The sequence below is a fragment of the Trichomycterus rosablanca genome, chromosome 21, assembly GCF_030014385.1.
Source record: "Trichomycterus rosablanca isolate fTriRos1 chromosome 21, fTriRos1.hap1, whole genome shotgun sequence".
NCBI classification, from domain to species: domain Eukaryota; kingdom Metazoa; phylum Chordata; class Actinopteri; order Siluriformes; family Trichomycteridae; genus Trichomycterus; species Trichomycterus rosablanca.
The window spans coordinates 3,458,909-3,486,577 of record NC_086008.1 but is presented as its reverse complement, the minus strand read 5'-3'; the positions used below and the strand labels follow the sequence as shown (position 1 = coordinate 3,486,577).

Below are 27,669 nucleotides of genomic sequence, written 5' to 3'. Positions count from 1 at the left end.
AGCCAACAGCGCCCCGTGGGCAGCGTCCTGTGACCACTGATGAAGGTCTAGAAGATGACCGACTCAAACAGCAGCAATAGATGAGCGATCGTCTCTGACTTTACATCTACAAGGTGGACCGACTAGGTAGGAGTGTCTAATAGAGTGGACAGTGAGTGGACACAGTATTTAAAAACTCCAGCACAACACACACTAACACGTCCTGTGGGGGTCCTGACCATTGAAGAACAGGGTGAAAGCACATGGACTACAGTCAGTAATTGTAGAACTGGGCTGTTTTTTTTGCAGACCCAGTAAACTGATCAAGGATTTTTTAAGTACACAATATTTTAAGTTTCTTGCACTAGCAGTGAGCAAAACGCAGTCTGAGACGAGGCTACCGGTTAAAAACATCCAATAATACATGTGCGTAAGTTGAAACTGATTACCGGCACATGCCTACACAAGCTAACGGCTAACAAATCAAAGCAGCGAAGCTCTCGGAGTGTTCCGCTTTCGGAGTGGATCCTCAAACAAAGCAAAAAGACACAGTAGAAAAGCGAGACGCCGGTCGGTTCCTCACCCTGAAATGTGTCAGTGTTACATGCAGGTAGGATGCAGCAGTTCTCCATGGCTTCTCCACTTATTGCAGCTGGAGTGGCGGGAAGACGCTAGCTTCCCTCCTCCCTGGCGGAAATGAGACACGACCCGGAATAAACAACATCACTCTCACTCGGTTTACAGATCAGGACACGTTGAGCACTGCGCTGCCAGTTAATGCCAGTGTGTTTGCCAATGACATGTCGAGGCCAGTGGTGCGGATACACAGCGTCACGCCGAGGCCTCTAGAGCACCTCGTAATCTCCCTCCTCCCTCTTTTCGGCCCCCTCTCCTCCGGCCAGAAAAGCCTCCAGGTCGTCCAGGTCGCCCGATTTCTTACTCCGTGTCTTTTTCTTTTTCTTCTCCTCTCCGGGTCCTTCCGGTTCTTCTTTCTCTTTCTTCTTTTGTTTCTTCTTTTTGCTGCTTTTCTCCTCCTCCTGGCGGAGACGTGATCAAAGTGCTCATTAAAACAGCACGTTAATAAACATAGAAAACTTATGAAGAACGTAGTATTTGATCGTTGATTCTATAATTATCACAAGGTATAAAAACACTATTCTATTCTCTGTTAAATTATTGCAGAACTGCTCTTGAGATTATATATTCGATAATATATCAATATTATACAATGTGAAAGTACCAGTACCAGTACAGAGGGTTTAGAATGTGATTGGAATTGTTAATCGGTGTTTAAACACATACAGCGCTGCAAATTTTCCAACAAAAGCTAATGGAATGTCACAGGGAGCTAAACACGCTTGAAGGAGAGCACTAACTGACCTACTCTACAGGTATACAAGATGCCGACAGTTGGCTAGTTTTACATCTACGGAGCAGAATGGGGCACTTGGTAAACTAAGTAAAAGAAACAAGGCTGATGTACCTGCCAGTCCCAGAACAGGAGGCATTGTCCAGTGTACCCGTCAGTCCCAGGAAAGAAGGCTTGGCCTATGTACTGGTCAGTCCCAGAAACAGAAACATGGCCGATGTACCTGCCAGTCCCAGAACAGGAGGCATTGTCCAGTGTACCCGTCAGTCCCAGGAAAGAAGGCTTGGCCCATGTACTGGTCAGTCCCAGAAACAGAAACATGGCCGATGTACCTGCCAGTCCCAGAACAGGAGGCATTGTCCAGTGTGCCAGTCCTTCCCAGTGAATAAGGTATGACCTATGTACTGGTCAGTCTCAGTAAAAGGCTGATGTACCTGCCAGTCCCAGAACAGGAGGCATTGTTCAGTGTACCCATCAGTCCCAGTAAAAGACATGGCCTATGTAACTGCCAGTCTCAGAACTGGAGGTCAGTGTACCCATTAGTCCCAGTAAAGAAGGCATGGCCTATGTACTGGTCACTCCCAGGATAGAAAAATTAGCCTATGTACCAGTCAGTCCCAGAAACAGAAACATGTCCGATGTACCTGCCAGTCCCAGAACAGGAGGCATTGTCCAGTGTACCTGTTAGTCCCAGTAAAGGAGGCATGGTCTATGTACCGGTCAGTCCCAAAAAAGAAAGAATAGCCTATGTACCAGTCACTCCCAGTATAAGAAACATGGCTGATGTACCTTCCAGTCCCAGAACAGGAGGCATTGTCCAGTGTACCCGTCAGTCCCAGTAAAGGAGGCATGGTCTATGTACCGGTCAGTCCCAAAAAAGAAAGAATAGCCTATGTACCAGTCACTCCCAGTATAAGAAACATGGCTGATGTACCTTCCAGTCCCAGAACAGGAGGCATTGTCCAGTGTACCCGTCAGTCCCAGTAAAGGAGGCATGGTCTATGTACCGGTCAGTCCCAAAAAAGAAAGAATAGCCTATGTACCAGTCACTCCCAGTATAAGAAACATGGCTGATGTACCTGCCAGTTCCAGAACAGGAGGCATTGTCCAGTGTACCTGTTAGTCCCAGTAAAGGAGGCATGGTCTATGTACCGGTCAGTCCCAAAAAAGAAAGAATAGCCTATGTACCAGTCACTCCCGGTATAAGAAACATGGCTGATGTACCTGCCAGTCCCAGAACAGGAGGCATTGTCCAGTGTACCCGTCAGTCCCAGTGAATAAGGTATGACCTATGTACTGGTCAGTGTCAGTAAAAATATGTGTACTCTGTACCAGTGCAACATGCCAATGTAGGAGCTATATTATATTCGAAGTGGTCCTTCGTGAACCTACATCCTGTCTATTAAAATACATGCTTTCTTCACCAGAGCTGTGACCTCCATCACCCCCTCTGCACACCCCCACCCAAACACTGCTTGTTATGTCTGTCTGTGTATTGTTTTACTTGTTGCTGTTGTTTACTTGTTGCACCCTCTCAATGCCCAGTCAGTATCTCAGAAAGCACTCTGGGTTTTAGAGCTTTGTTAACGTGCTGCCATCTTACACAGCGAACCCATTTTAATGCCGTCAGCTAAATAACCAGCCAGATGTCAGTGAACACACATACAATAATCCCTTTTCCTCACCTCTTTACTCTTCTTCTTCTTTTTCTTTTTCTCCTTTGTAGAGTGTCGGCTTTCCTTCTCTGCAGACAGACCGTGAACGTTTTTATTTGACGATCAAAACGGATCAGGGTCAGAAATGAAAATCTAATAGAACCGTGTGAGAGACTCACCATCCTGCTCATCACTGCTGTCTTTACTTTGGGGAGGTTTCTCCTCGAAGCCCAGCCCGAACAGATCGTTGTCGTTCTTGTGTTTGAAGGAGCGCGAGGACGGCTTGACGGCGTCGGACGATTTCGCAGAGAACGCGTCGTCGTCCGAAAGGTCGGGGAGGTCGGCCTTGACGGGAAGGTTCTCCTTCAGACGCAGGAGGATCGAAATTCAAATGGGTTTAATTATCACACTTAGAATTCTGCAGACTTTTGGATTTTCTGCTCTAAAAGACTAACAAATCAAATAAATGAATGTTTTTTATTAAATCAACCAATTCACTCCATTTATGTTGATAATTAGGTTTAGTTCAAATAGACACACTGGAAGGAGTTAAAATCCATTCATCAGCTCTGCTATCGGCCGGCCGGGCACCTACACAGACACACGATTGGCTGTGTCTGTAGGGCGAGGGCAGGCTGAAACGAGGTTCCTAGTCTCTGGGGCAAGTGCGGCCTCTGCTGAACGGTCGAGGCATCTGCACGAGGGCGTGGCCGTTCGTACACGCCGTAGCCTAGTGGTTAAGGTACTGGACTAGTAATCATACTAGTAATCAGAAGGTCACTGGTTCAAGCCCCACCTTTGCCAGGCTGTCACTGTTGGGCCCTTAAGCAAGACCCTTAATCCTCAACTGCTTAGATTGTATACTGTCACAGTACTGTAAGTCGCTTTGGATTAAAGCGTCTGCTAAATGCAGAAAATGTAAATGTTCGTACACGGTACTACGCTCTGTGAAATTGCCCCTGGCAGGTGAAAAGAAGCGGTCAGAGGGGATTCATGACAGCCTTGACCCTCCTTCAGTGGTAGGGGTGGCAGAAGCAACAAGAGAGAGACAAGCTCCGATTGGACGCAACTATATTTGGTAAAACAAATGGGGGGTGGGGGATTCGTTTGTAAGATTCTAGGACTACAGTGAACCACAGCGAGAGTCTTTTTATGCAAATGAATAAAAACTTGATACGCAGCAAAACCAATTTTGTGCTGGCTGTGCCGTCGCTTCCTATCATCAAGATGGTGAGCATCATACACCGCACGAACGGAACCTTTACAAAGCGGACCTGCCGCAACCCGGGTTTGAACCTCAGCGGCGGTAATAAACCAACCGAGCGCTGACTGAAACATATTTAGATAAAAAAAATCAAGCCCAAACAGCACAACTCATCATCAGTGATCAATATCGTACCTTCTTAACTTTCTGCACACACTCCTCCTCACTCTCGAAATCGGGGTCGTCCATCACGAAGGAGAGCATCTGCTGGGCAACCGGGGCCTCGTGGTCCGAGTCTGAGACGCCGCCCTGAGCCGGAGCTGCTTTCATCTTCCCGCTCTGTGGTGCACCGAGTGTTTTTGGTGGCGAGTGTGTCTGCGTCAATGTTTGTGGAGTGTGTAGGTGGTGCACAGGAGTCGGGGTGAGGACAGGAGGCTCCGCGATCCTCTGAGGCTCGGCCGACGGCGTCGTCTTCGGGAGTTTGGGTTTCTCGTCCAGTGTTAACGTGCTCAGATCGTCCCTGCAGGAGAAACATCAAGTTCATCGAAATCATGATCAAGTGAGCTCCAGATTTCTGCACATCTTTCCTTAATATGCTTAAAAATACTACGTTTTATTTATAAAGTGTCTCTCTCTCTTACAGATGGCTGTCGAGGCCGATCTCCAGATCGTCATCCAGGGCCACGACGGGTCTGGCTCCGTCCTCCTCGTCATCGCTGGACAGTGTTATATTCAGATCTTTACTGGGGACAGAGGTTCTGGACTCCTGATGTCTTGGCTGGACATCGTCGGGATCCAGATCATCCTGAAAACCCGCGACCATGGGGTTCCCGCCTCTCCCCTCTCCATCACTGTAAAAAGAACATAATCCAGTGTAAACTATTACCCACCCTGTTGGCTGATGATGGGTACGGCTGTGATGCTTTTAGTTATATGGGGGTTATTAATTGCTATTTAGTATTTTTAAACTAGCCACCAGTATAACCCCCCCCCCCCCCCCCCCCCCCCACACACACACACACACACACAGAAAAGGACACAAAGTAAACACTAGTGAAAGAAAAACTAATAGTAGAAACTGTCATAATTCTTGTAACCAGAAGGTCCCTGGTTCAATCCCCACCACATCTATGTTTCCACTGTTGGAACCCTTGAGCAAGTCACTTAATCCTTAATTACTTGACTGTAATTAGCTAACTGTAATGCCATAAGTGTAAATGTGAAATATTGCCCATTGAAGTCCAAATTTAGGGGTCCAGGCAACAAAGGCGCTCAATCCTTATTGTTTGTGTTAAGATTTTCCTTCATCTTCTTTTTCTCCAATAAAACAAAACACACACAGACCATAATATACAATATGACACATTTTTAAAAGCATTTTCTCCCCATTTTCCTCCCGATTTAGCGCAGTCAATTTGTCTTCCGCTACTGAGGGATACCCGATTGCCCACGCCTCTTCTGACCAATACGTGCATGGCCCTCCTCTCCTCGCCCCCGCATTCTGCACAGGCGTCTCTTCCGCCGATCAGGGTCCTTACACAGCTTATGAAGATCCCACCCACTCACACATAGTCCGGTCATCCCGCCATAGCAGATACGGTGGCCAATTAGTATCTGCTGCCGACACTGCCAATTATGCCGGTGGCAACGGCAAGTTTCACGAATCACGCTGTGTCACCTGGACGCCTAAATTCACACTTTCACTAACCAAGGATTTTAACCCCACATACACAAACGTGGTATCACCCTGAGAACTTGAACTGTTCTAAATGCCAGTCAAAAACATGGGTGGAGCAGCGCCGATCATAAAGAACACACAATCACCTAACGTCAGAGGAACACATTAAAGGAGGTTCAAAAACACTAACTGCAGTGCTAGGGGGCGCTATAACATGCAAGATAATGTTACACAAACAAAGACTGTCCAGTTGGCATGAAATTGATGCAGTGCTTTTGTGTCCCATGCTCAGGAATGTTCTCATTCTTACATATTGGGCCACACTGAGCTAATTAGTGCTTTGGACTTGCTTTATTTCCCTTTGTTTATAAGCCTACCTTTTTGGTCCTATTCATTTTTCCTTTTCCACATACACAGGACCCAACCATGAAGTTCATGGTACTCACTCTTTATGGACAATCATCTTGTTTAAAATAGTGCAGTGTGAATCCTACCTGTCACTGTCGACGCCGGCTGCTTGTTGCTGTGAGTTCATACTGGGTTTAGTGTTAGATGGGCCGCCGTCTTCTAAGAAGCTCTTATCCAGTCCGTCGTCTGGTACAAAGTCGTCCACGCTCTGGACTGCGGTCGGTGGGCGAGGAGGTGCCAGCTCAGTTTCTATAGAAATGAAAGAAATGACAGATTTAGTGTTATGAGTCTGTTTTGGACTGTCTTGTCTACAGTCCCTGTAATCAGCGACATTTGGTCAGGGATGCACAAACATTTGTATACTTTTAGTATTACCTGTGTTAATACAATCTCAGTATATTTACAACATATAAGCAGCTTTTTCACTGCAGTTCCTTGTGCGGCTACAAATCCACACACATCAAGGAAGTCTTATGACACTCGTCTCATGATGCTCATGAGCACTAATTCCTTTAATTACTGTACAGCTTACAAAGCCAGGCCTAGAGGCAACCCCCTCCAAAACGGCTTTTCATGTTCTTCACCCATCACTGACATTTCTACACACATCCAGAGTCATCGATGCCATTTAAACAAACGGAGCTACTTTGCTAAGTCCTTACAGTATTAAGAAATAAAGCATTCACAGTCGAGAGCTGCTAAAATCCTCGTGCTCATTGATCCCTACTCTCCACTCAACCCGCTCGCAGTATGAACCACTTACCCGTAGCAGCAGAGGGCGTCTCGGGGTTGGGTGTCGAGCCGAACAGCCTGGAGATGAAGCTGCGTTTCTGAGGCTGCGGAGCCGGAGAAGGGGCGGAAGGTGCCGGGTCGGGGGCAGGCGACTGGGCGTCCGGAGGGGGCGGGATCTGTGGGTTCTGTCCGATGATCGGAGGTTGCTGCGGTGTGCCAGGGCTGGAGCTGCCCGGGGAGCTGCCCGCTGGCACCACAGGAGATTGGGAGCCGGAGGAAGGGCTTTGACCATTAGGGTCACCGGGTGATCTGTAGCCTTTAGCTCGTGCCTCCATCAGCTCCAGGAATCTGCAGGTTTGGTTAGGACACAGATGTGGTCTACATAAGAACGTGTCTGTACCAGTATTTAAAGTGATTCATCAAGCAATAAATACATTCATAATTAATATTTTTGGTTTTCATAACAAGGATGGATGTCCAGAGTTCAGTATGTGTATTCCTAGAGGGCAGGTACTGGTTTAAGTAATCAGAAGGCCGCTTGAGCAAGGCCCTCAACCCTCAATTGCTTAGATTGTTGACTGTCACAGTACTGTAAATCTGCTAAAATACTGAAAATGTACATGTAACATCTAGTGTGGTGCTTATTATGCACTGCATTAGCAGGTGAAAAGAAGCGGTAGGTGGCTGTGAGCGTGTCGGAGAAGGCACGTGACAGTCTGAGGTCTTAATCTATCAGGCTGGGGGTCTGATGAAGCAGGAGAGTAGACTGTAGAGTAGATTTGACTAGACTGGGGAGAAAAAAGGATCTGTACCAGTGGGGTACCGCTCAGTGGTAAAGCGACAAAAGACTCAACTGGTCCATTTCATGCCAGTTCTTCAAGTAACGCAAAATGCCAAATGTCAAAGCAGTACTCAGACTGACACTAAGAATGGCAGTGTGTCAACAAAGCTGTGTGTGTTGTGTTCCTAAAGGTCTTACATCTCGTAGTTTTGATCCTCTGTCTCTTGCTGGACGGTCAGCTCCTCCAAAGTGGCGTCGATGTCCAGCTGGTTGGTCTCCAACTGTCGCAACAGCGTCTCTCTCTGCGTACAAATATGAAGTCAGAGGACGAAAAACACAAGGCACATCCAAACAAGACACAAAATAATAATTCATAATCCGCATGACAGCAGTTGTAGCCTAGCGGTTAAGGTATTGGACTAGAAATCGAAAGGTTCAAGCCTCACCATGGCCAAGTTGCAAACTGTTGGGCCCTTGAGCAAGGCCCTAAACCCTCAATTGCTTAGACTGTATACTGTCACAGTATCGACTTCCAGTAAGTCTGTTTGTTGCCACACTTTTATTAGTCACTATTATCAACTGATGCCTTTGGCTGCTACTATCTAATAAACAGCTTAAATCACAAGTCTTGAGATCTTCTCTCTCTGCACAAATGGAAGACATTCAAGCTTCAAACATTTACCTGTGGTACACTATATGGCCAAAAGTATTGGGACACGCCTTCTATTTTTAATGCACGTGTTTCAGCCACAGCAATTGCTAACAGGTGCAATAAAATAACAATATAAGGGAAATAATATGCTTCCAACTTTGCAGCAGATTAGGAAAGGCCCTTTCCTGTTTCAGCATGACCCCACCCCGTGCATAAAGCAATCTTCATTATGAAGTCATGAAGAAAAGCATGATTAAAAAAAACTCCAGTGGCCTGCACAGAGCCCTGACCTCAGCCCCATTACAACACTTTGGAAAGAACTCAGTGACAATAAAATGACAATAATTCTATAACCGAATACAACATTCAAATGAATCAATGAGTCAAAGTGGAGATTCAAAGTGCAGATTCGATTAAAAAGAAATCAGGAAGGGGGCAAATACTTTTTCACACCTTTGACCTCTTAAGGAAAGCACATTCTTACAGACGGAATGATTTTCGTGGCTGATACACACAGATCCGAGTGCTAATAAAGTGCTCGCTAATTAGTTCCTGAGTAGATTCAGGTGTGTTAGAGAAGGGAGAAGAGGCTGAAGATCTGTGCGGTGATCTGAGCGAGTGCAGTCGGACACCCCTGATCTAATTACTGCTGGATATTCGAGACAGTTCACACACACACACACACAGACCCTACATGAAATATTAAGAGGGTTACACAACAATGGACTCAGTCTAAGTACCTTAGAGTCTAAAGTCTAAAATAAAAAAGACGAGGTATCGTTAAACGGCGGTGCGTTCGCGCTCGTGTGCCGCTCGAACACTCACCTGAAGCTGAAGGAAAGGAATGTTAAAGAATCGATGCAGGTATTTCAGGCCAAAGCCGTTTTTCATGGAAGACTCGGCGTAGTGGATGTAGGAGGAACCCAGAGGCCTGTTTAGAATAGAAAAGAGACGTTATCAAATGCCAGCTCACACTACAGGCACAGAAATCTGATACCACGTTCAGTCCGGTCTCATATACACAACATGGCCAAAAGCATTCTGGTACAAACTATAATATACTTCATATAAAAAAACGTGAATGATCCGTTAATGCTGTCAGTCAGTATTGTGGGTTGTCTTAAAGAGTGGCGGTTTTGCCGAGTATCGTGTCAAAAGCTTAAATGCTCAGCAGCCTTGCAGTGATCGAAAGACAAAACCCTGCATATGAAAGCTGCCCTAGACAACTGTGCCCCTTAGGAGCACTATTTTTATTTTTAAATGTACTTTTTGTTGATATAGCAGGTTTAAAAACATCACAAAATAAATAAAAACGTGAAAAAAATGTTTTTATATATAATTAATTTAAATAAATAAAAAAAATTTTTTTTAATTTGGCTCTATTTAAATACTTTTTCTTTATTTAATTAATTAATTTATTTATTTATTTTTCTTTTAATTATTTTTTTATTTTAATTTATTTTTTTATTTTTTACATAATTAATTTAAATAATTATTAAAATAAATTTTTAAAAAATAAAACAATTTATATTTAGATCTATTTAAATATTTTTTCTTCTTTTACATAATTAATTTAAATAATTACAAAAATACATTAAAAAAAATATTAATATTTGACTCTATTTAAATATATTTCTTTTATTTAATTAATTTCTTTTATTTATTTATTTATATTCATTCTTTTTTCCCCCCTTTATTTACCCAACTCAGTTGTGGTCAACTAGAACGTATCTCTGCTGCCACCCCCACCTCCAATCACTGGCCTCTTTTGCCCAGTCAGCAGAGGCCACACTTACCCCAGCAACAAAAACCCTGTTTCTGTCACTAAAGTATTTCCATCTACAGACACACCGCCAATCGTGCGTCTGTGCAGACGCCCGGGCGGCTGATATCAGAGTTATGATGTGAACACACCAGTAAAGGATCTCAACACTGGCGGTCTAGCATGTTTTACCGCCACGTCACCGAAACGCCCCCTATCGTGAACTGGATTTGTTCTCCTACCTGTTAAGGCTACTGATAAAGTCTCTGATGTCATCAGGCAGGATGACCCGGTGCTCGCCCATATCCCGATGGTTACCCAACACGCACACTGGCACATGGGTTGGTACTCTGGGCAGCTCCCGCAAGATGTAGTTATAAGTCCTGCCAGGCAAAAAAACAACAGCCAGTTAGAAATAAATCATAAATACATTCATTTGAAAATAACAAACGATTAAAATTGGATTTAATTGTCTGAATTTGACACATTCATTACAGCTAGCTGGGTAACGTTTGTTCTGCTCTTGCGTTTGTGTTTTTGCAGTCATGCTTGGATCTGCACGATCATGAGTACCTGTCAAAACAGTCAGGCAGAGCTTCACACATCTGCAAATCTCATGAGCCAAACAAATATACAATTTATACAGTGCCTTTCACATACCCAAGGACACTTTACATAGTAAATATAAGAGGAAAGAACATATAACATCATAAAAGAACCCATGTAAGCAGAATAATGTTGTATTTAATACAGGCTGTTATTGGAAGCCAGTGCTGAAAGAAATAAGTGATCTCTCCCAAACTCTACCATTGCTTGGTGATGTCGAACATCATGATGACGCCGTTACAGTTCTTATACACGTCCAGAAACTCAGCGTCGAGGGCCATCTCGTTCTCAGTCTGCAGACGTCACACACGGACGAGAAAACATCAGAGTACAAAAGTACAAAACTGCATTTATATTACTATGTTTAAAAAATTATAATTCTCTAAATAAACCGTCCCGTCGGACACTTTGCTTTACCTCTTGGGGTTCGTTCTCCAGCTTTAGTGTTTCGCCTCTCTTTTTGCCCTTTCCTAAAGAGGACCACAAAACAAACCAACCATTAACAACTGAAAGTCGGTGAAAATTCTCAATGCGGAAAAACAAGTCACAACAAGAGTGAGTAATAAACACACCGGACCGAAATAAAAACCAGCACCTACAGTAATAGATGGTTACATTTCCTTTTATCCTCCTCCTAAATCCTTACGTACTGTTAAGCCCAGACGTGCAGTGAGTTAAATATGTTGCATTGATAATTTCGGACTGAAGCGATGCAGGTCATAACGTATGTACCAAGTTTGAGATGCTGTTTAAACTTACTGGCCTCTTTATTAGGAACACCTACCCTGTCAGCATGAAGTTATAAGTGTACAGTTTATATTTTGTGTGTTGATCCACCTCTAGTCTTTTATCTGTGAGCGCTTTCTGATCACAGAATTCTGTCAGCTTTATATTTTTGGTTTTAGCACTATTCTATTTTTCTAATTCTATTTATTTCCACATTTTCTCCCTTAGCATAGCCAATTAATCTTCTGCTGCTGGGGATCCCGATTGCACCTGAGGAGGGTATATTGAGGGACTACGGCGCGTGCACAGTCCCTCATCCCCTTCTTTTTCACCCACGTTTCGGTGGATTTGCACATAAAGCAGAATATCACTCAATTCTCCTGTTCTTCCACTTCTGCACAGGCACCTCGGGCTGCTCACCAGTGTCCCTGCACAGCGTTTACAGACCATACTCCCTTTTTATTCCGGTCTTTTCCCAGCCAATTTTGTCTGCTGCGCCATCTAGCGGGACTAGAGGCGAGATTTGAACCGGGAAGTTCAGGATCCCAGCGCTGGTGTGCTGGTGTAAAATCCCGCTGTGCCACCTGGGCACTTTGGCACTATTCTTATCCAAGTATTGACATTAAAGTGTTTTTAAATCCCATTAACACGGCTGCACTCATACCTGCACAACACACACTACCTCGTTATATGTTAGTGTCATCACCTGGACAGTGGGGGTTCTATGAGAGTCATTTTGATGAATAAACAGGGTACAGGGGGTGACAAACTTTACAATCAGTGATAAAATAATCCAGATCTGTGCTATCAAACAGGTGTACCTAATAAAGTGCTCACTGTGTGAGTAATGTAAAAATAAAAGTGAACATCGTGAGTTAAAGGAGGGAAAGTGAGTGTAGGCAGGACCCCAAACGTAACACATTCTTACTTATCCAGGGACTGTGTTTGCACACACACACGGAGTAAAACACACAAACACACCCGTTAGATACACACAGAACTACGACCTAAGGTCTTACAGTCTCTATGCAGAAGGGTTTCTCACCTACACCTTCAGGAAGAGCGATTTTTTGGCCTGGTTGCACAGTGAGAGCAGAGCAAGAGAGACAACATTAATACACATGTGAAGTCCAGGACTACCTGTGTGTGTGTAGGCTAAGCAGCTAGGTAAACTAGGCCATGCTTCAATAATGCAGTTGTTGAAAGCATGGACGTAGTGATGAACGTAACGTGAGCATGCAGTCACCTACCTCGTCCCTAAAGGACTGGAAACAACAACAACAACATAAAAAGGAAAAAATGCTGGGATGTGCCGATACTACGTTTTTACATAAAAAAATGATTCATTTATGTCATGTTTTTCTATTGATTTATCCTTTTCAGGGTCGTGGTGGGTGCAGGTTCCCTGGAAAAACTGGGTGCAGTGTGGTAACACCCCAGACAGGACGTTAAACAGTCATCCACACCCTCCTCAGACACAGCCAATCATGTCTGCATACAGACACCCAACCAGCTGACAGCACTGATGAGCATTCGGACTAACCGGACTACTATGTTTATTTACCAATTCATGGGTTTCCAAACTCTCCCAGTTGGTCATTACCGATTCTCTAACCATCCTTATCTTATTCAGGCATGGGACCAGCACTAAGAGCGCACTGACAAGTGCACCTTCTAATGGCTGGGCTGTTCGACCAACCCCCTCAGACACAGCCAATACTTTAATCAGTGATTTGAAATAAATAAAATAGACAATAAATAATTAATCTGACATTAAAGTGGAATGCTTGGTCCCGTTTGGACAATTCTCCTTAACCACAGGCTGGTTAGCACTCTGTGAGAGTAGGAACAAGCTCATGTTTTATTAAAACATGAACCGCCAGTCATTGAGTCTTGTGAAACGCAGTCTATGCAAATGCAGAAGAACGTATTTCAAGAAGGGCACCGTCTGCCCAGTTCCCGATACCTGATCTAACAGACTGGTTAGATTGGTTAGTGTAAGTTTGATTATTGGAAGAGATCAGGGCCAGCCTCAGGTTACAGATGACTATGGCACAATGAGGGATCGAAACTCTGAAAATGGGCTAAACGCTTTTCAGTTGCATAATAAGGGATTTCTTACAAATGTTTTTATTAATGCAGACCATGACTTGTTTTGACAGACCAGTGGGCAGCGAGAGGGGAGAAGATTGATGGGCAGCTGTCTTCACAGGCTATTTTACACAGTTATAAATTGGAATAAACAAAGCTGATTTTTAAATGTATGTTGTGACAAATTGATCATTTACAGGGGTGTTGAGCACCTGAGAATAACTCCACCACTGACGCCTAAAATAAGGAGGATCTTGTTATGTTAAAGGGAGAATGAGGGACAAGAATGGGTCAGGAGGGAGAATAAGTGACTAGACGGGGCCAGGAGGGATCATGAGGGACTAAAATGGGCCAAGAGAGACAATGAGAAACTAGGAGGGGCCATGAGGGACCAGAATGGGCCAGGAGGGGGAATGAGGGACTAGGAGGGGCCATGAGAGAGTAGAGTAGTATGTTACAGGTCAGCTGATTGAAAAATGGACACAAGTTCATGCTGCACTGACCAATATGGTTTGTTTGTGATGACGATGATAATGGTGAAGAAACTGTTCACAGGGTTCCATCACAGTGTGTTTCATTAAGCCAATACCATCAAGTTCGTATTTAGGTAGACGGAGCTGCTCTCACAACTGCCAAATCTCTAACCAGCTCTAAATATCATCATCATCGGCACATCCCACAGGTACAACACTGATTTTAGACCAGTCTGTACGCATTTTAATAACCATAACAGAACTAAACATCTAAATAAACAGAGAACAGAGTAACAGAAAAATCACAGTGCAGGAGGTCGGACTCACCTTTATCCACGACATCCCACACTTCCACCTTCACCACGTCATCAGTAGCTGCAGAAACAGCAAAGAGTAAAAAAAAAAACTCAAAATGTAAACAAAATAAAACATTCAGACCAGAGAGAACACAGTACCCACTACTGCTGAGGGGTGGGAGGCCAAAACAGCCTAGAAGTTGTGAGGTGCGCTTATCAGTGCGCTCTCAGTGCCGGTCCCAAGCCCGGATAGAATTGGGAGGGTTGCATCAGGAAGTGCAATAAAAGTGTGGCTCTCATACTGTGGTCTGTAAGACCTGCCCCGCCCATGTGAAAAGAAGCGGTCCACCTCAATCGGAGGCGTTGAAAGTTGCAAAAAATCTGGATAGGACTAGGATCACAGAATCAGCCAGATCGACTGAATTACAGCTGAAGTTGCTGCTTCTGTATTTTATTTTACCATGTGAACAGCAACAAACCTCAGTAAATATTTACAAATCTATTCAGCCACATCACACAGCTGAAAAACTAAATACAAAAGGGGCCTGAAGGGACTAGAGGGGACTAGGAAAGGCCATAAGGGACTAAAAGAGGGACTAAAGGGGGCCAGGAGGGACCATGAGCGACTACAATAGGCCAGGAGGAACTAGGAGGAACTAGGAGGGGCCAGGAGGGACAATAAGGGGCTAGGAGGGGTCAGGAGGGACAATGAGGAACTAGGAGGGGCCAGGAGGGCCTAGAATGGGCTAGGAAGGCAAATGAGGGACTAAACGGGGCCAGGAGGGACCATGATGAACTAGAATGGGCCAGTAGGGAGAATGAGGGACTGAAAGAGGGACTACAGGGGGGCAGGAGGGACCATGAGGGACTAGGAGGGGCCAGGAAGGACTAGAATGGGCCATTAGGGAGAATGGAGGACTAGGAGGGGCCAGGAGGAACTAGAATGGGCCAGGAGGGAGAATGGGGGACTAAGAGGGGCCAGGAGAGACCATGAGAGACTAGAAGGGCCAGGAGGAATCATGAGGGACTAGGAGGGGCCAGGAAGGACTAGAATGGGCCAGGAGGGAGAATGGGGGACTAGGAGGGGTCAGGAAGGACTAGAATGGGCCAGGAGGGAGAATGGGGGACTAGGAGGGGTCAGGAAGGACTAGAATGGGCCAGGAGGGAGAATGGGGGACTAGGAGGGGTCAGGAAGGACTAGAATGGGCCAGGAGGGAGAATGGGGGACTAGGAGGGGTCAGGAAGGACTAGAATGGGCCAGGAGGGAGAATGGGGGACTAGGAGGGGCCAGGAAGGACTAGAATGGGCCAGGAGGGAGAATGGGGGACTAGGAGGGGTCAGGAAGGACTAGAATGGGCCAGGAGGGAGAATGGGGGACTAGGAAGGGCCAGGAGGAATCATGAGGGACTAGGAGGGACCATGAGAAAATAGAAGGGAGCATGAGAGACCATGAGAGACTAGGTAGGGGCATGCTTGTAGGCATATAGTTTAACACAGGTAAAACTGAAATACCTGAAAGCTACAGATCTATTCTAGTCTCGTCTATAAGCGCAGATTAAAGATGCAGAAGGTTTATTTACCTGGTCGTGCATCTAGGTTATTACACAACGGTGGACGAGGAGACACAAAAATAAAAATAAATGACTGGTGCACGTTATGATTGTCTCAAACAAAGCATAAAGTGATTCAGTATTTTACTGAAGATGCTTAAAAAAAGTATCACCGGAGGACTAAAGTGTAAGACCCTGAATAAAATTTACTTCCTGATGCAACCTTCTATATTTTATCTGGGGTTGGGATCAGCACTGAGAGCTCACTGACAAGTCACATCCCCCCCAGACACAGCCAATCCCTTCATTTTTAAATTAGTGATTAAAAGTGAATAAAATGGACATGATTGAATATTTATCCTTAATTTATAATTTTCTTTTTTTTGCTTATAAATGGTTTAAATAAAATGATTTATTTATTTATTTTTTGGTTTTTAATTGTTTTAAGCTCGGGCATTAAAAAGCATTTTTATAAATACCCAATATAAACAAAGCTTTACTAGTCGTAGGGGCAGTGTTTAAAATACTGGACTAGTGATCAGAAGGTCGCTGGTTCGAGCCCCACCACTGCCAAGTTGCCATTGTTGGGCCCTTTATTCTTCCCTCTTATACTGCATTGTATAAGTCAGCATTGTAAATTGGAAATATAAAAATGGGACATATTTATAAAATCCTAAATCAATTTATCAACATTTCCAGCATTTAGCAAACACTTTTATATCAGGGTTAAGGGCCTTGGTCAGGGGCCAACAGTGGTAACTTGCAATAGTGGCAACATTATGATTACTAGTCCAGTATCTTAACCCGTTACATACTTTATTAATCTTATTCTTACACACCAAACATGTAATCAATATAAGTATGAATTTCGACGGCGAGTCTGGACTGATGAACGTCAGCATCTTACTCTTGTAGTTCCAGTGGATGCTGGTGACCTGGATCTCCTGGGTAGGAATGTACTCCTCCTGGAACTTCCCTCCCTGCAGCCGCTGCCACAGTGTGCTCTTCCCTGTGTTTCTGTCGCCACGGATCACGATCTTCACTGCACCGAACACACAAACAACACACCGTTATCGAACAGTAAGTAGTTTAAGAGCTTTCCAAAGTGTTATTTTCAGTCTGAAGGCAACAGAAGGCTTTATCAAACCAAGAAAGACAGGTCTGTTTAGAGAAAGGTATCAAATACACTGATCAGCCATAACATTAAAACCACCTGCTTGTTTCTACACTCACTGTCCATTTGATCAGCTCCACTTACCATATAGAAGCACTTTGTAGTTCTACAATTACTGACTGTAGTCCATCTGTTTCTCTGCATGCTTTTTCAATGGTCAGGATCCCCACAGAGCAGGTATTATTTAGGTGGTGGATCATTCTCAGCACTGCAGTCACACTGACATGGTGGTGGTGTGTTAGTGTGTGTTGTGCTGGTATGAGTGGATCAGACACAGCAGCGCTGCTGGAGTTTTTAAACACCGTGTCCACTCACTGTCCACTCTATTAGACACTCCTACCTAGTCGGTCCACCTTGTAGATGTAAAGTCAGAGACGATCGCTCATCTATTGCTGCTGTTTGAGTCGGTCATCTTCTAGACCTTCATCAGTGGACACAGAACGCTGCCCACGGGGCGCTGTTGGCTGGATATTTTTGGTTGGTGGACTATTCTCAGTCCAGCAGGGACAGCGCTGCTGTGTCTGATGCACTCATACCAGCACAACACACACTAACACACCTCCACCATGTCAGTGTCACTGCAGTGCTGAGAATGATCCACCACCTAAATAATACCTGCTCTGTGGTGGTCCTGTGGGGGTCCTGACCATTGAAGAACAGCATGAAAGGGGGCTAACAAAGCATGCAGAGAAACAGATGGACTACAGTCAGTAATTGTAGAACTACAAAGTGCATCTACAGTGTATCACAAAAGTGAGTACACCCCTCACATTTCTGCAAATATTTCATTATATCTTTTCATGGGACAACACTATAGACATGAAACTTGGATATAACTTAGAGTAGTCAGTGTACAGCTTGTATAGCAGTGTAGATTTACTGTCTTCTGAAAATAACTCAACACACAGCCATTAATGTCTAAATAGCTGGCAACATAAGTGAGTACACCCCACAGTGAACATGTCCAAATTGTGCCCAAATGTGTCGTTGTCCCTCCCTGGTGTCATGTGTCAAGGTCCCAGGTGTAAATGGGGAGCAGGGCTGTTAAATTTGGTGTTTTGGGTACAATTCTCTCATACTGGCCACTGGATATTTAACATGGCACCTCATGGCAAAGAACTCTCTGAGGATGTGAGAAATAGAATTGTTGCTCTCCACAAAAATGGCCTGGGCTATAAGAAGATTGCTAAGACCCTGAAACTGAGCTACAGCATGGTGGCCAAGGTCATACAGCGGTTTTCCAGGACAGGTTCCACTCGGAACAGGCTTCGCCAGGGTCGACCAAAGAAGTTGAGTCCACGTGTTCGCCGTCATATCCAGAGGTTGGCTTTAAAAAATAGACACATGAGTGCTGCCAGCATTGCTGCAGAGGTTGAAGACGTGGGAGGTCAGCCTGTCAGTGCTCAGACCATACGCCGCACACTGCATCAACTCGGTCTGCATGGTCGTCATCCCAGAAGGAAGCTGACGCACAAGAAAGCCAGCAAACAGTTTGCTGAAGACAAGCAGTCCAAGAACATGGATTACTGGAATGCCCTGTGGTCTGACGAGACCAAGATAAACTTGTTTGGCTCAGATGGTGTCCAGCATGTGTGGCGGCGCCCTGGTGAGAAGTACCAAGACAACTGTATCTTGTCTACAGTCAAGCATGGTGGTGGTAGCATCATGGTCTTGGGCTGCATGAGTGTTGCTGGCACTGGGGAGCTGCAGTTCATTGAGGGAAACATGAATTCCAACATGTACTGTGACATTCTGAAACAGAGCATGATCCCCTCCCTTCGAAAACTGGGCCTCATGGCAGTTTTCCAACAGGATAACGACCCCAGACACAACCTCCAAGATGACAACTGCCTTGCTGAGGAAGCTGAAGGTAAAGGTGATGGACTAAACCCAATTGAGCACCTGTGGCGCATCCTCAAGTGGAAGGTAGAGGAGTTCAAGGTGTCTAACATCCACCAGCTCCGTGATGTCATCATGGAGGAGTGGAAGAGGATTCCAGTAGCAACCTGTGCAGCTCTGGTGAATTCCATGCCCAGGAGGGTTAAGGCAGTGCTGGATAATAATGGTGGTCACACAAAATATTGACACTTTGGGCACAATTTGGACATGTTCACTGTGGGGTGTACTCACTTATGTTGCCAGCCATTTAGACATTAATGGCTGTGTGTTGAGTTATTTTCAGAAGACAGTAAATCTACACTGCTATACAAGCTGTACACTGACTACTCTAAGTTATATCCAAGTTTTATTTCTATAGTGTTGTCCCATGAAAAGATATAATGAAATATTTGCAGAAATGTGAGGGGTGTACTCACTTTTGTGATACACTGTATATGGTAAGTGGAGCTGATAAAATGGACAGTGAGTGTAGAAACAAGGAGGTGGTTTTAATGTTATGGCTGATCGGTGTATCAGTATTCAGTTCTGGTCCAAAGCACGAATGTTAGATACCATTTTGTGTATACAAGTGATGTGCTTTTATAGACCTTTGGGTGCTTGTTTTAGTTTGTTGCTGGTTAAGCTGCCCTGTGCAAAGTCTTATTTATAAAATCCCCAACATTTTATCAAAGAGTGACTAATCCCAGATGAAATCTGTAGGCTGGGTTGAAACACGACCACACCACAAGCTTACATTATGAGTACACGCGATCTGAAACATGTTCCAAATCAGTGAAAAATTGACTTTTGCTCTGTTTATCATCCTAAATGGGTTGAAGTTCACGTCTTTGCAAAAACTGTGAGCAGAAAGTAGTCATGTTTCTCACGCTCGTTTAGCGATAGAGCCGTCAGTGTTGCTGGCCCTAAATGATGGAACTCATTACCACCGTCCCTCCGCACGTGTTCGTCACTGTCTGCTTTTAAGAAGCATTTAAAAACTCATCTTTTAAAGTTTGCGTTTTTAACTGTGTATTTTTATTATTGGTCTTTTGTTTGTTTGCTTTACTGTTCTTGTGTTGATTGTATTGTGTTGTATTGCCCTTTTAGCGCGTCCAATTGCCCGATTGCATCATGCTTCCTCTCCACCAATGCCGATCCTTGCTCTGATTGAGGAGAACGAAGCTAACCCACGCCCCCTCCGACACATGGGCAGCATGCCGTATTCATCTCATCACCTACACTTTGACGAGTGCAGTGCAGATCAGCGTTGTGTACTGAGAGACACACCCTGAGAGCACTCTTTTCTCATCTCTGTGCAGGCGCCATCAATCAGCCAGCAGAGGTCGTAATTGCACCAGTCATGTGAGAGAGACCCCATCCGGCAACTCGCTCGGACTGAAGAGAGATTTCTAGCTTGTCAAATATCTGGATCTGAGTTGCCCAACTGGCAATGAGTTTGTTTGTTTGTTTATTAGGATTTTAACGCCATGTTTTTACACTTTGGTTGCATTCATGACAGGAACGGTAGTTACTCGTTACACAAGATTTATCAATTCACAAGTTTATATCAAGCACAGTCTTGGACAATTTAGTATCTTCAATTCACCTCACTTGCACGTCTTTGGACTGTGGGAGGAAACCGGAGCACCCGGAGTAAACCCACGCAGACACGGGGAAAACATGCAAACTCCACACAGAAAGGACCCGGACCGCCCCGCCTGGGGTTCGAACCTAGGACCTTCTTGCTGTGAGGCGACAGTGCTACCCACTTAGCCACCGTGCCGCCCCCTGGCAATGAGTGCTGTGTCGAACAGCCAATGAGAACGCAAGATACGCGGTGAGGGGAAACGCAGGGGAGGAGTGTAAAAAGGTGGGACAGGGGCATAATATAGTTTATATCAGAATACATCAGCACACACACAAGTATTACAGTATTTTTGACCTTATCGTTCTCTACAAAACATAATACCCATGCTGCATTGCAAAAAATATTTATTAACCTCCAACTCACTATAGAACAATCCATGCTCGCGTTGCCAAATCCCCTCGGATTCATTTATTGTTTCTCTTTGATTTTACGCTGCACATCAGCGCACAAACTTTGATCGCTCGCTACTTGTTGACGTGCATTTTTAAACATGGTGTCATTAAACCCCTCGTCACTTCTCGTGTGTGTTTTCGTGACAGAACGTAGTTTGGGAGACCAGAGAAGCTCGCCTGCGATTCCAGTCGGTGATAGATGGTGTAGTGTGAAACCCCCTATCGCCGATCAGTCGTGTAGTGTGAAATACACACCGACCTGAAAGACTCCCGATTACAAGAGATCCAGTCGTGTAGTGTGAACTTGGCTTAAGACTTACTGTTGTACTGAACCCCTTTGGCGAATCGTCTCTGCAGACTCTGGTTCATCGACTGCAGTCCTGCAGGAATGTTCTTGCCCTGTTGCAGGCCGGGCGGCTCCGAGCCCACCAGCTTCTTCAGAGCGGAGAACATCTCCACGCTAGTTTATTCAATTCAGCTACACCGGTGTGAATGACTCAGTTCTCCTAAACAGGCCTCTAGTGCAGATAAGCCATGTACCGGTGAGCAGTCGACGAGAGATACAAATTAGGTGTTTCTTCGCTTAGAGATCATGACGGGCAACAAGGTGCGAACAAGGAGCGTGGCTTTATCCTCACAGGTAAACAACTAGTCCAGGGTTGGATTCTGCATCCATTGATCTCAGATGATGAAAGCTATAAAAAAATCAAGATAAGTTGTTCAGTGTGCAGACAGAGATTATTACAGGGAGTAAAAACGCTGTAATGCTGCTTTTACTTGCCGAGCGTTTGGCGTTTCGTTTAGCGCAGGGTTCATACCTGTCATAACGTGATGAAGCGAACTAATTAGCTCACTGTGTGACCCTGGAAGCCGAATCTGAATGAGGTCAAACAGCTCAATCTTGAGGCTTTCGTGTCAGTAATGAAATATAGATTTCTCTTTCAAAAGGATTAATAAATCAATTAATTATTTAATTAATTAGTCAGTAAGTAGATCATATTACATTTAAATCCCTTCATATCTCTATGTTCTGATTAATTTAAATAGAATTTATATAGTTGTGTTAAATTGTGTAGTTGCTCCCGTTAGAGAGTGCACCATTCGTCTTCATCTTGCCCTGTCACCCCAATCACCTGCATGTCCTCCCTCACCGCATCAGTAAGCCTCCTCTTTGACCTTCCCGTTCTCCTCAGCACCCTTCTCTAGCTCCCAAAAGCTCCTGCACGGTCCCTCTTATGAAAGCCTTCCTAATCCTGACCATCTTTGTCACATCCTGGGGTCTGTGGTGCTACTGAGGTTAAGACATTGGTTTAATCCCAAATTACGCTCTCCTAGCACAAAGCGAGGTGTGATGTAAACAGCTTACGAGCCCTACCTAGTAAACTACTCAAAGGAAATCCCACTATTTGGGATGCAGCCGTACAATAACGAGAATCTCAGCATCTTCATCTCCGCCACCTCCCTCTCCTACCTTAATATCAGCGGCACAGAGTATCGAAAACAACATAGCAGGCCTCACTACTGTCATGTAAACTTTCCATTTTACTCTGGCAGATACCCATTCTACGCCACCCACTCCACCATGCCTGCACTCTCTTCTTCACCTCTGTAGCACCACAGATCCCAAGTATTTCAACTCATCCACCAAGTACACACGTTTTACTTCTAACATTAAAACCACCTTCTTGTTTCTACACTCACTGTCCATTTTATCAGCTCCACTTACCATACAGAAGCACTTTATAGTTCTACAATTACTGACTGTAGTTCATCTGTTCCTCTACATGCTTTGTTAGCCCCCTTTCACCCTGTTCTTCAATGGTCAGGACCCCCACAGGACCACCACAGAGCAGGTATTATTTAGGTGGTGGATCATTCTCAGCACTGCAGTGACACTGACATGGTGGTGGTGTGTTAGTGTGTGTTGTGCTGGTATGAGCGGATCAGACACAGCAGCGCTGCTGGAGTTTTTAAACACCTCACTGTCCCTGCTGGACTGAGAATAGTCCACCAACCAAAAATATCCAGCCAACAGCACCCCGTAGGCAGCGTCCTGTGACCACTGATGAAGGTCTAGAAGATGACCGACTCAAACAGCAGCAATAGATGAGCGATCGTCTCTGACTTTACATCTACAAGGTGGACCGACTAGGTAGGAGTGTCTAATAGAGTGGACAGTGAGTGGACTCAGTATTTAAAAACTCCAGCAGCGCTGCTGTGTCTAATCCACTCATACCAGCACAACACACACTGAGAATGATCCACCACCTAAATAATACCTGCTCTGTGGTGGTCCTGTGGGGGTCCTGACCATTGAAGAACAGGGTGAAAGCAGGTTAAAGTATGTAGAGAAACAGATGGACTACAGTCAGTAATTGTACAAGGAGGTGGTTTTAATGTTATGGCTGATCTAATATTATATTCAGCAAGTAAATAAAATTCGTATACCTTTGTATTGTAATGGTATTCATGAGCTTTTTGTGCACAGATACACCTGGTAGAAATTACTGACTGCACCTTTAATCGAAAGTGTCAAATAACCTGAAATATGGGGACAGGTAAATTTGTAATTAAATAACAATAAGCATAATTCTGTTATTAAATGAACTGTTTGATGGGTTGTTTTCATCTGCACATCTGACAATATGTTATGATCAGGGTGATGATTTACACTGAACTGTTACTGCTAATGCTAACCAAATATGTAAATCTACATCTTTTATGTTTAACATATTTACTATGTATTTCATTAAGAATTTTACTATAATGTATATGTTTTTAGAAAGTAAACGGGTGTACGGTTTCATAAAAAGTAATCACAGAAAGCCCGAATAGCGTCAATATTTGATAGCTATCCAAGGCATTGGTTCAATCCCAAATCACGCTCTCATAACCTACACAAGAGCCCTACGCGGGTTTAATGTAACCACCTCACGCGCCCTACCTAGTAAACTACTCAAAATAAATCCCACTATTTGGGATGCAACCAGGTAGCACTACGCTACGAGCTAGCTCTGACATACAACTCTAAACAAGGATGTTACCGCGTATTACCTTTAAAACCATCAGTCGATATAAAACTATACTTACTTTAAGATCATAGCTCATATTTATAATAACGGCATCCTGTTTTTTTAATCTCTGGATGATGGAGAGACATCTATAGCTCACTGTACCGACACATCAGCATACAAATGCCTGTACTCCACTAATGGGGGCGGGGAAAAGAAACGTCCCGCCTTCTAAACAAGGATTGGTCAGTTTACTCACAACTCGTCCTGTGATTGGTCCGTTGCGGAAGTGGAAAAATATTTACGCTAGATTTTTATTCTTATTATTTTTATTATTATAAGTACCGCCATTCCGACTCCTGCTACCATATAGATAGTGTTTCTCTAGATTATTCTGCCTTCGGTTTGGATGTTCAGGCTTCTAAATGGGTTGTTTATTACTCATATAGTTGTAAACATCCACCTTGCTGCTGGTCGTCCTCTTCCTCTTTTACCTTCAGCTCTTACATTTACATTTTCAGCATTTAGCACATGCTTTTATCCAAAGCGACTAACAATTTTGATTTAACACATTCTTTTTTTGAGCAACTGAGGGTTAAGGACCTTGCTCAGGGGCCCAACAGTGGCGACCTGGCAGTGGTGGGGCTTGAACCGGCAACCTTCTGAGTACTAGTCCAGTACCTTGACCACACTGTCCTTACAAGCTCTTCCAAGCATAATTTGTAATTAATTGATTCTTCTCACTGCAATGGACTGGCGACCTGTCCGAAGCGTTAATGTTGGACCCACTGCAACTCTGACCAGGACAAATTGGTGGTAAAGCAGTGAGTGACTGAATGAATTATTCTTCTCATAATGTGTCTTTTGGTCCATCTGAGATGAAGTGGGCCCAGAGAACTTGGTAATGTTTCTGCATGGAATTGATGTGCAACTTTCTCTTCATGTAATAGAGATTTGAGTTGCATTTATTGGTGCAGCGGTAGACTGTGTTTAGTGACAATGGTTTTCCAAAGCACTCCACAGTCCATACGGCTTTGTTTATCACAGTTGCATGATACTTTTGTGTGCAATGTTGTCTGAGGGCTCGAAGGCCATGCACTTCTAACCGTGGTTTACAGGCGTACCCCACATGGACTGAAATTGTTTTTTGATTCCCTGAATCTTTCGGCTTTCAGAATATTATGTACAGTAGATGGTGAAAGACCTAAATTATTTGCACTCTTCTTGAGCTAATTAGTCTGGAACAAAGTGGTAAGCCACAACCCATCTTTGCTTGCCAGGGGATGCCTTGGGTGTATCTTACTGTTTTTTTGCCAATCGTAACACCCTTAGCAGTGCTACTTATAGTGTTTCTTTTTTAAACAGTGCAACTTAATAATAATAATAATAATAATACATTTTATTTATATAGCGCTTTTCAAGATACTCAAAGACGCTTTACATAAGACAAATAATCAAAACAAATACGTACATACACCATACAAATCATAGTACAAAATCAAAATAGTACATCAACATCAAGAATAATTAAGATAAAAACAAAGAGAGCAGCATAAGACAGTTCATTAAAAATTAGCTAAATTATGAGAGAGAACAACAAATATAGAACAATTTCTTAAAATTAGACAGAAACAGGACAGATTTACATGCAATCAGGAAACTGAAAACTTTACAAGTTTTAGGATCTAGGACTTCACATTTCTGTCGTGATCTAAGTATAAAAACTATTAAAAAGAATAGCAAAAATAAAAGCATTTATTTCGTGTTGTTACAAGTTAAATGCCATATTGAATAGATGAGTTTTGAGAAGTGACTTGAATTTGGACAGGTCAGGACAATCTCGTAGGTGTTTGGGGAGAGCATTCCATAAAGATGGAGCAGCTATGGAAAAGGCCCTGTCACCCCAGGTCCGGTGCTTGGTCCTAGAGGGTATGGACAGTAGGTTAGCCTCAGAAGAGCGAAGGCTACGGGAGGGAATGTGCTGATGGAGCAGGTCGGTGAGGTAGGATGGGGCCTGATTATGGAGAGCTTTGTGAGTGAATAGAAGAATTTTGAATTGAATGCGTTGAGCAACGGGAAGCCAATGAAGTTTTTGTAGAACAGGTGTAATATGATCACGGGAGCGAGTATGAGTAAGGAGGCGAGCAGCTGAATTCTGGATATACTGAAGTTTTTTTAGGATTTTGTTAGATGTACCATAAAGGATGCTATTGCAATAATCAATTCTGGATGTAATAAAAGCATGAATCAAGGTTTCGGCGGCAGAAAAGGAGAGTGATGGACGTAGACGTGCTATGTTTTTTAGATGAAAGAAAGCAGTTTTGGTGATGTGATTTACATGGCGGTCAAAAGAGAGGTTGCTATCAAAAATTACACCAAGATTTCGGATGTTAGAAGACGGAGACAAAGTGTCATTATCAATGGTAATTTGAAAATTTTTTGTGGTTTTTGCCAGGGTTGTAGGACCTACGATGATCATATCTGATTTTTCACAGTTTAATTTGAGGAAATTAGCTTTCATCCACAATTTCATTTCAGTGATGCAATTTGTCAGAGTGGAGTGAAGTTCAGTATTAATGGATTTGGAGGAGATGTAAAGCTGAATATCATCAGCATAGCAGTGGAAATGTAAACCATGCCGACGTATGATGTCACCAAGGGGGAGCATATAAAGAATAAACAAAAGGGGACCTAACACTGAGCCTTGGGGAACGCCTTGGGACAGTGGAGCAATGGCAGAACTACAATTGTTGATATTAACAAACTGTTGTCTGTTTACGAGATATGACCTTAACCACAAAAGGGCAGTACCAGTGATGTTGACAGAGGATTCAAGGCGGGACAGAAGAATGGAGTGATTAATGGTGTCAAAAGCTGCAGTAAGATCAAGGAGGACGAGAATATTAATTTGTCCAGAGTCTGAGGAAAGAAGAAGGTCATTTGTGACTTTGAGGAGGGCTGACTCAGTGCTGTGCTGGGGGCGGAAACCAGACTGAAATGATTCAAATAGATTATTGGAATTTAGGTGATCTTTGAGCTGTGAGGCAACAACACGTTCCAGTATTTTCGACAGAAATGGAAGATTGGAAATGGGCCGAAAGTTACTCATAATGTTAGAGTCAAGTCCAGGTTTTTTAAGTATGGGAGTAACAGCAGCCAATTTGAGTGATTGAGGGACTGAGCCAGAACTAAGAGAGGAATTGATTATCTCTGTGATAAGTGATGAGATAACTGGAAAACAACCCTTAACAAGTTTTGATGGAGCAGGATCCAAAACACAAGTGGAGCTTCGCATCCCTGTTAAGATCTCAGATAGGTCCAAATGAGACACAGGTGAGAACTGAGACAGAGGCTGGGTAATAAATTGAGATGAGATAGGCGGAGAAACAGAGATGACAGGGGAAACTGTCAGAAAATTGTGGATATTCTCAACTTTTGTTTGAAAAAATGAGAGGTAAGAGTTACACTTGTCAACTGTAAAGGAATTGGTAGTATTGTCAACTGGTTTGAGAAGTTTATTTATTGTGGAAAAGAGAGTCTTAGGATTTGTTGATCCAGCATGTATGAGTTCGGAATAGTAAGTGGATCGGGCTTCCGTAAGAGC

The 27,669-nt window shown here is 43.9% G+C and overlaps 1 protein-coding gene across 1 annotated transcript; it reads right to left on the bottom strand.

Annotated features, from left to right (window-relative positions):
- Nucleotides 1-342: 342 nt before the first annotated feature.
- Nucleotides 343-24,231, bottom strand: rabl6b (RAB, member RAS oncogene family-like 6b). The gene is made up of 16 exons (XM_063018047.1): nucleotides 24,145-24,231; nucleotides 21,375-21,749; nucleotides 16,870-17,004; nucleotides 14,444-14,491; nucleotides 11,244-11,296; nucleotides 11,028-11,119; nucleotides 10,463-10,603; nucleotides 9,284-9,389; nucleotides 8,005-8,108; nucleotides 7,057-7,373; nucleotides 6,380-6,542; nucleotides 4,849-5,058; nucleotides 4,403-4,727; nucleotides 3,183-3,366; nucleotides 3,034-3,092; nucleotides 343-1,016 (listed from the first exon to the last, which is right to left on the bottom strand). Exons 2-16 carry the CDS (start codon nucleotides 21,505-21,507, stop codon nucleotides 825-827), a joined length of 2,262 nt encoding a protein of 753 aa, XP_062874117.1. The 5' UTR covers nucleotides 21,508-21,749; nucleotides 24,145-24,231; the 3' UTR covers nucleotides 343-824.
- Between the last annotated feature and the right edge of the window lie 3,438 nt (nucleotides 24,232-27,669).

Bases quoted from the DNA above. Each gene is read 5' to 3' on its own strand.
- rabl6b (XM_063018047.1), bottom strand. From the start codon at position 21,507: ATGTTCTCCGCTCTGAAGAAGCTGGTGGGCTCGGAGCCGCCCGGCCTG. The intron at 11,120-11,243 runs GTAAAGCAAAGT...TGACGTCTGCAG, and splicing joins TGGAGAACGAACCCCAAGAG to ACTGAGAACGAGATGGCCCT. The intron at 5,059-6,379 runs GTAGGATTCACA...TTCTTTTTACAG, and splicing joins GCCGGCGTCGACAGTGACAG to TGATGGAGAGGGGAGAGGCG.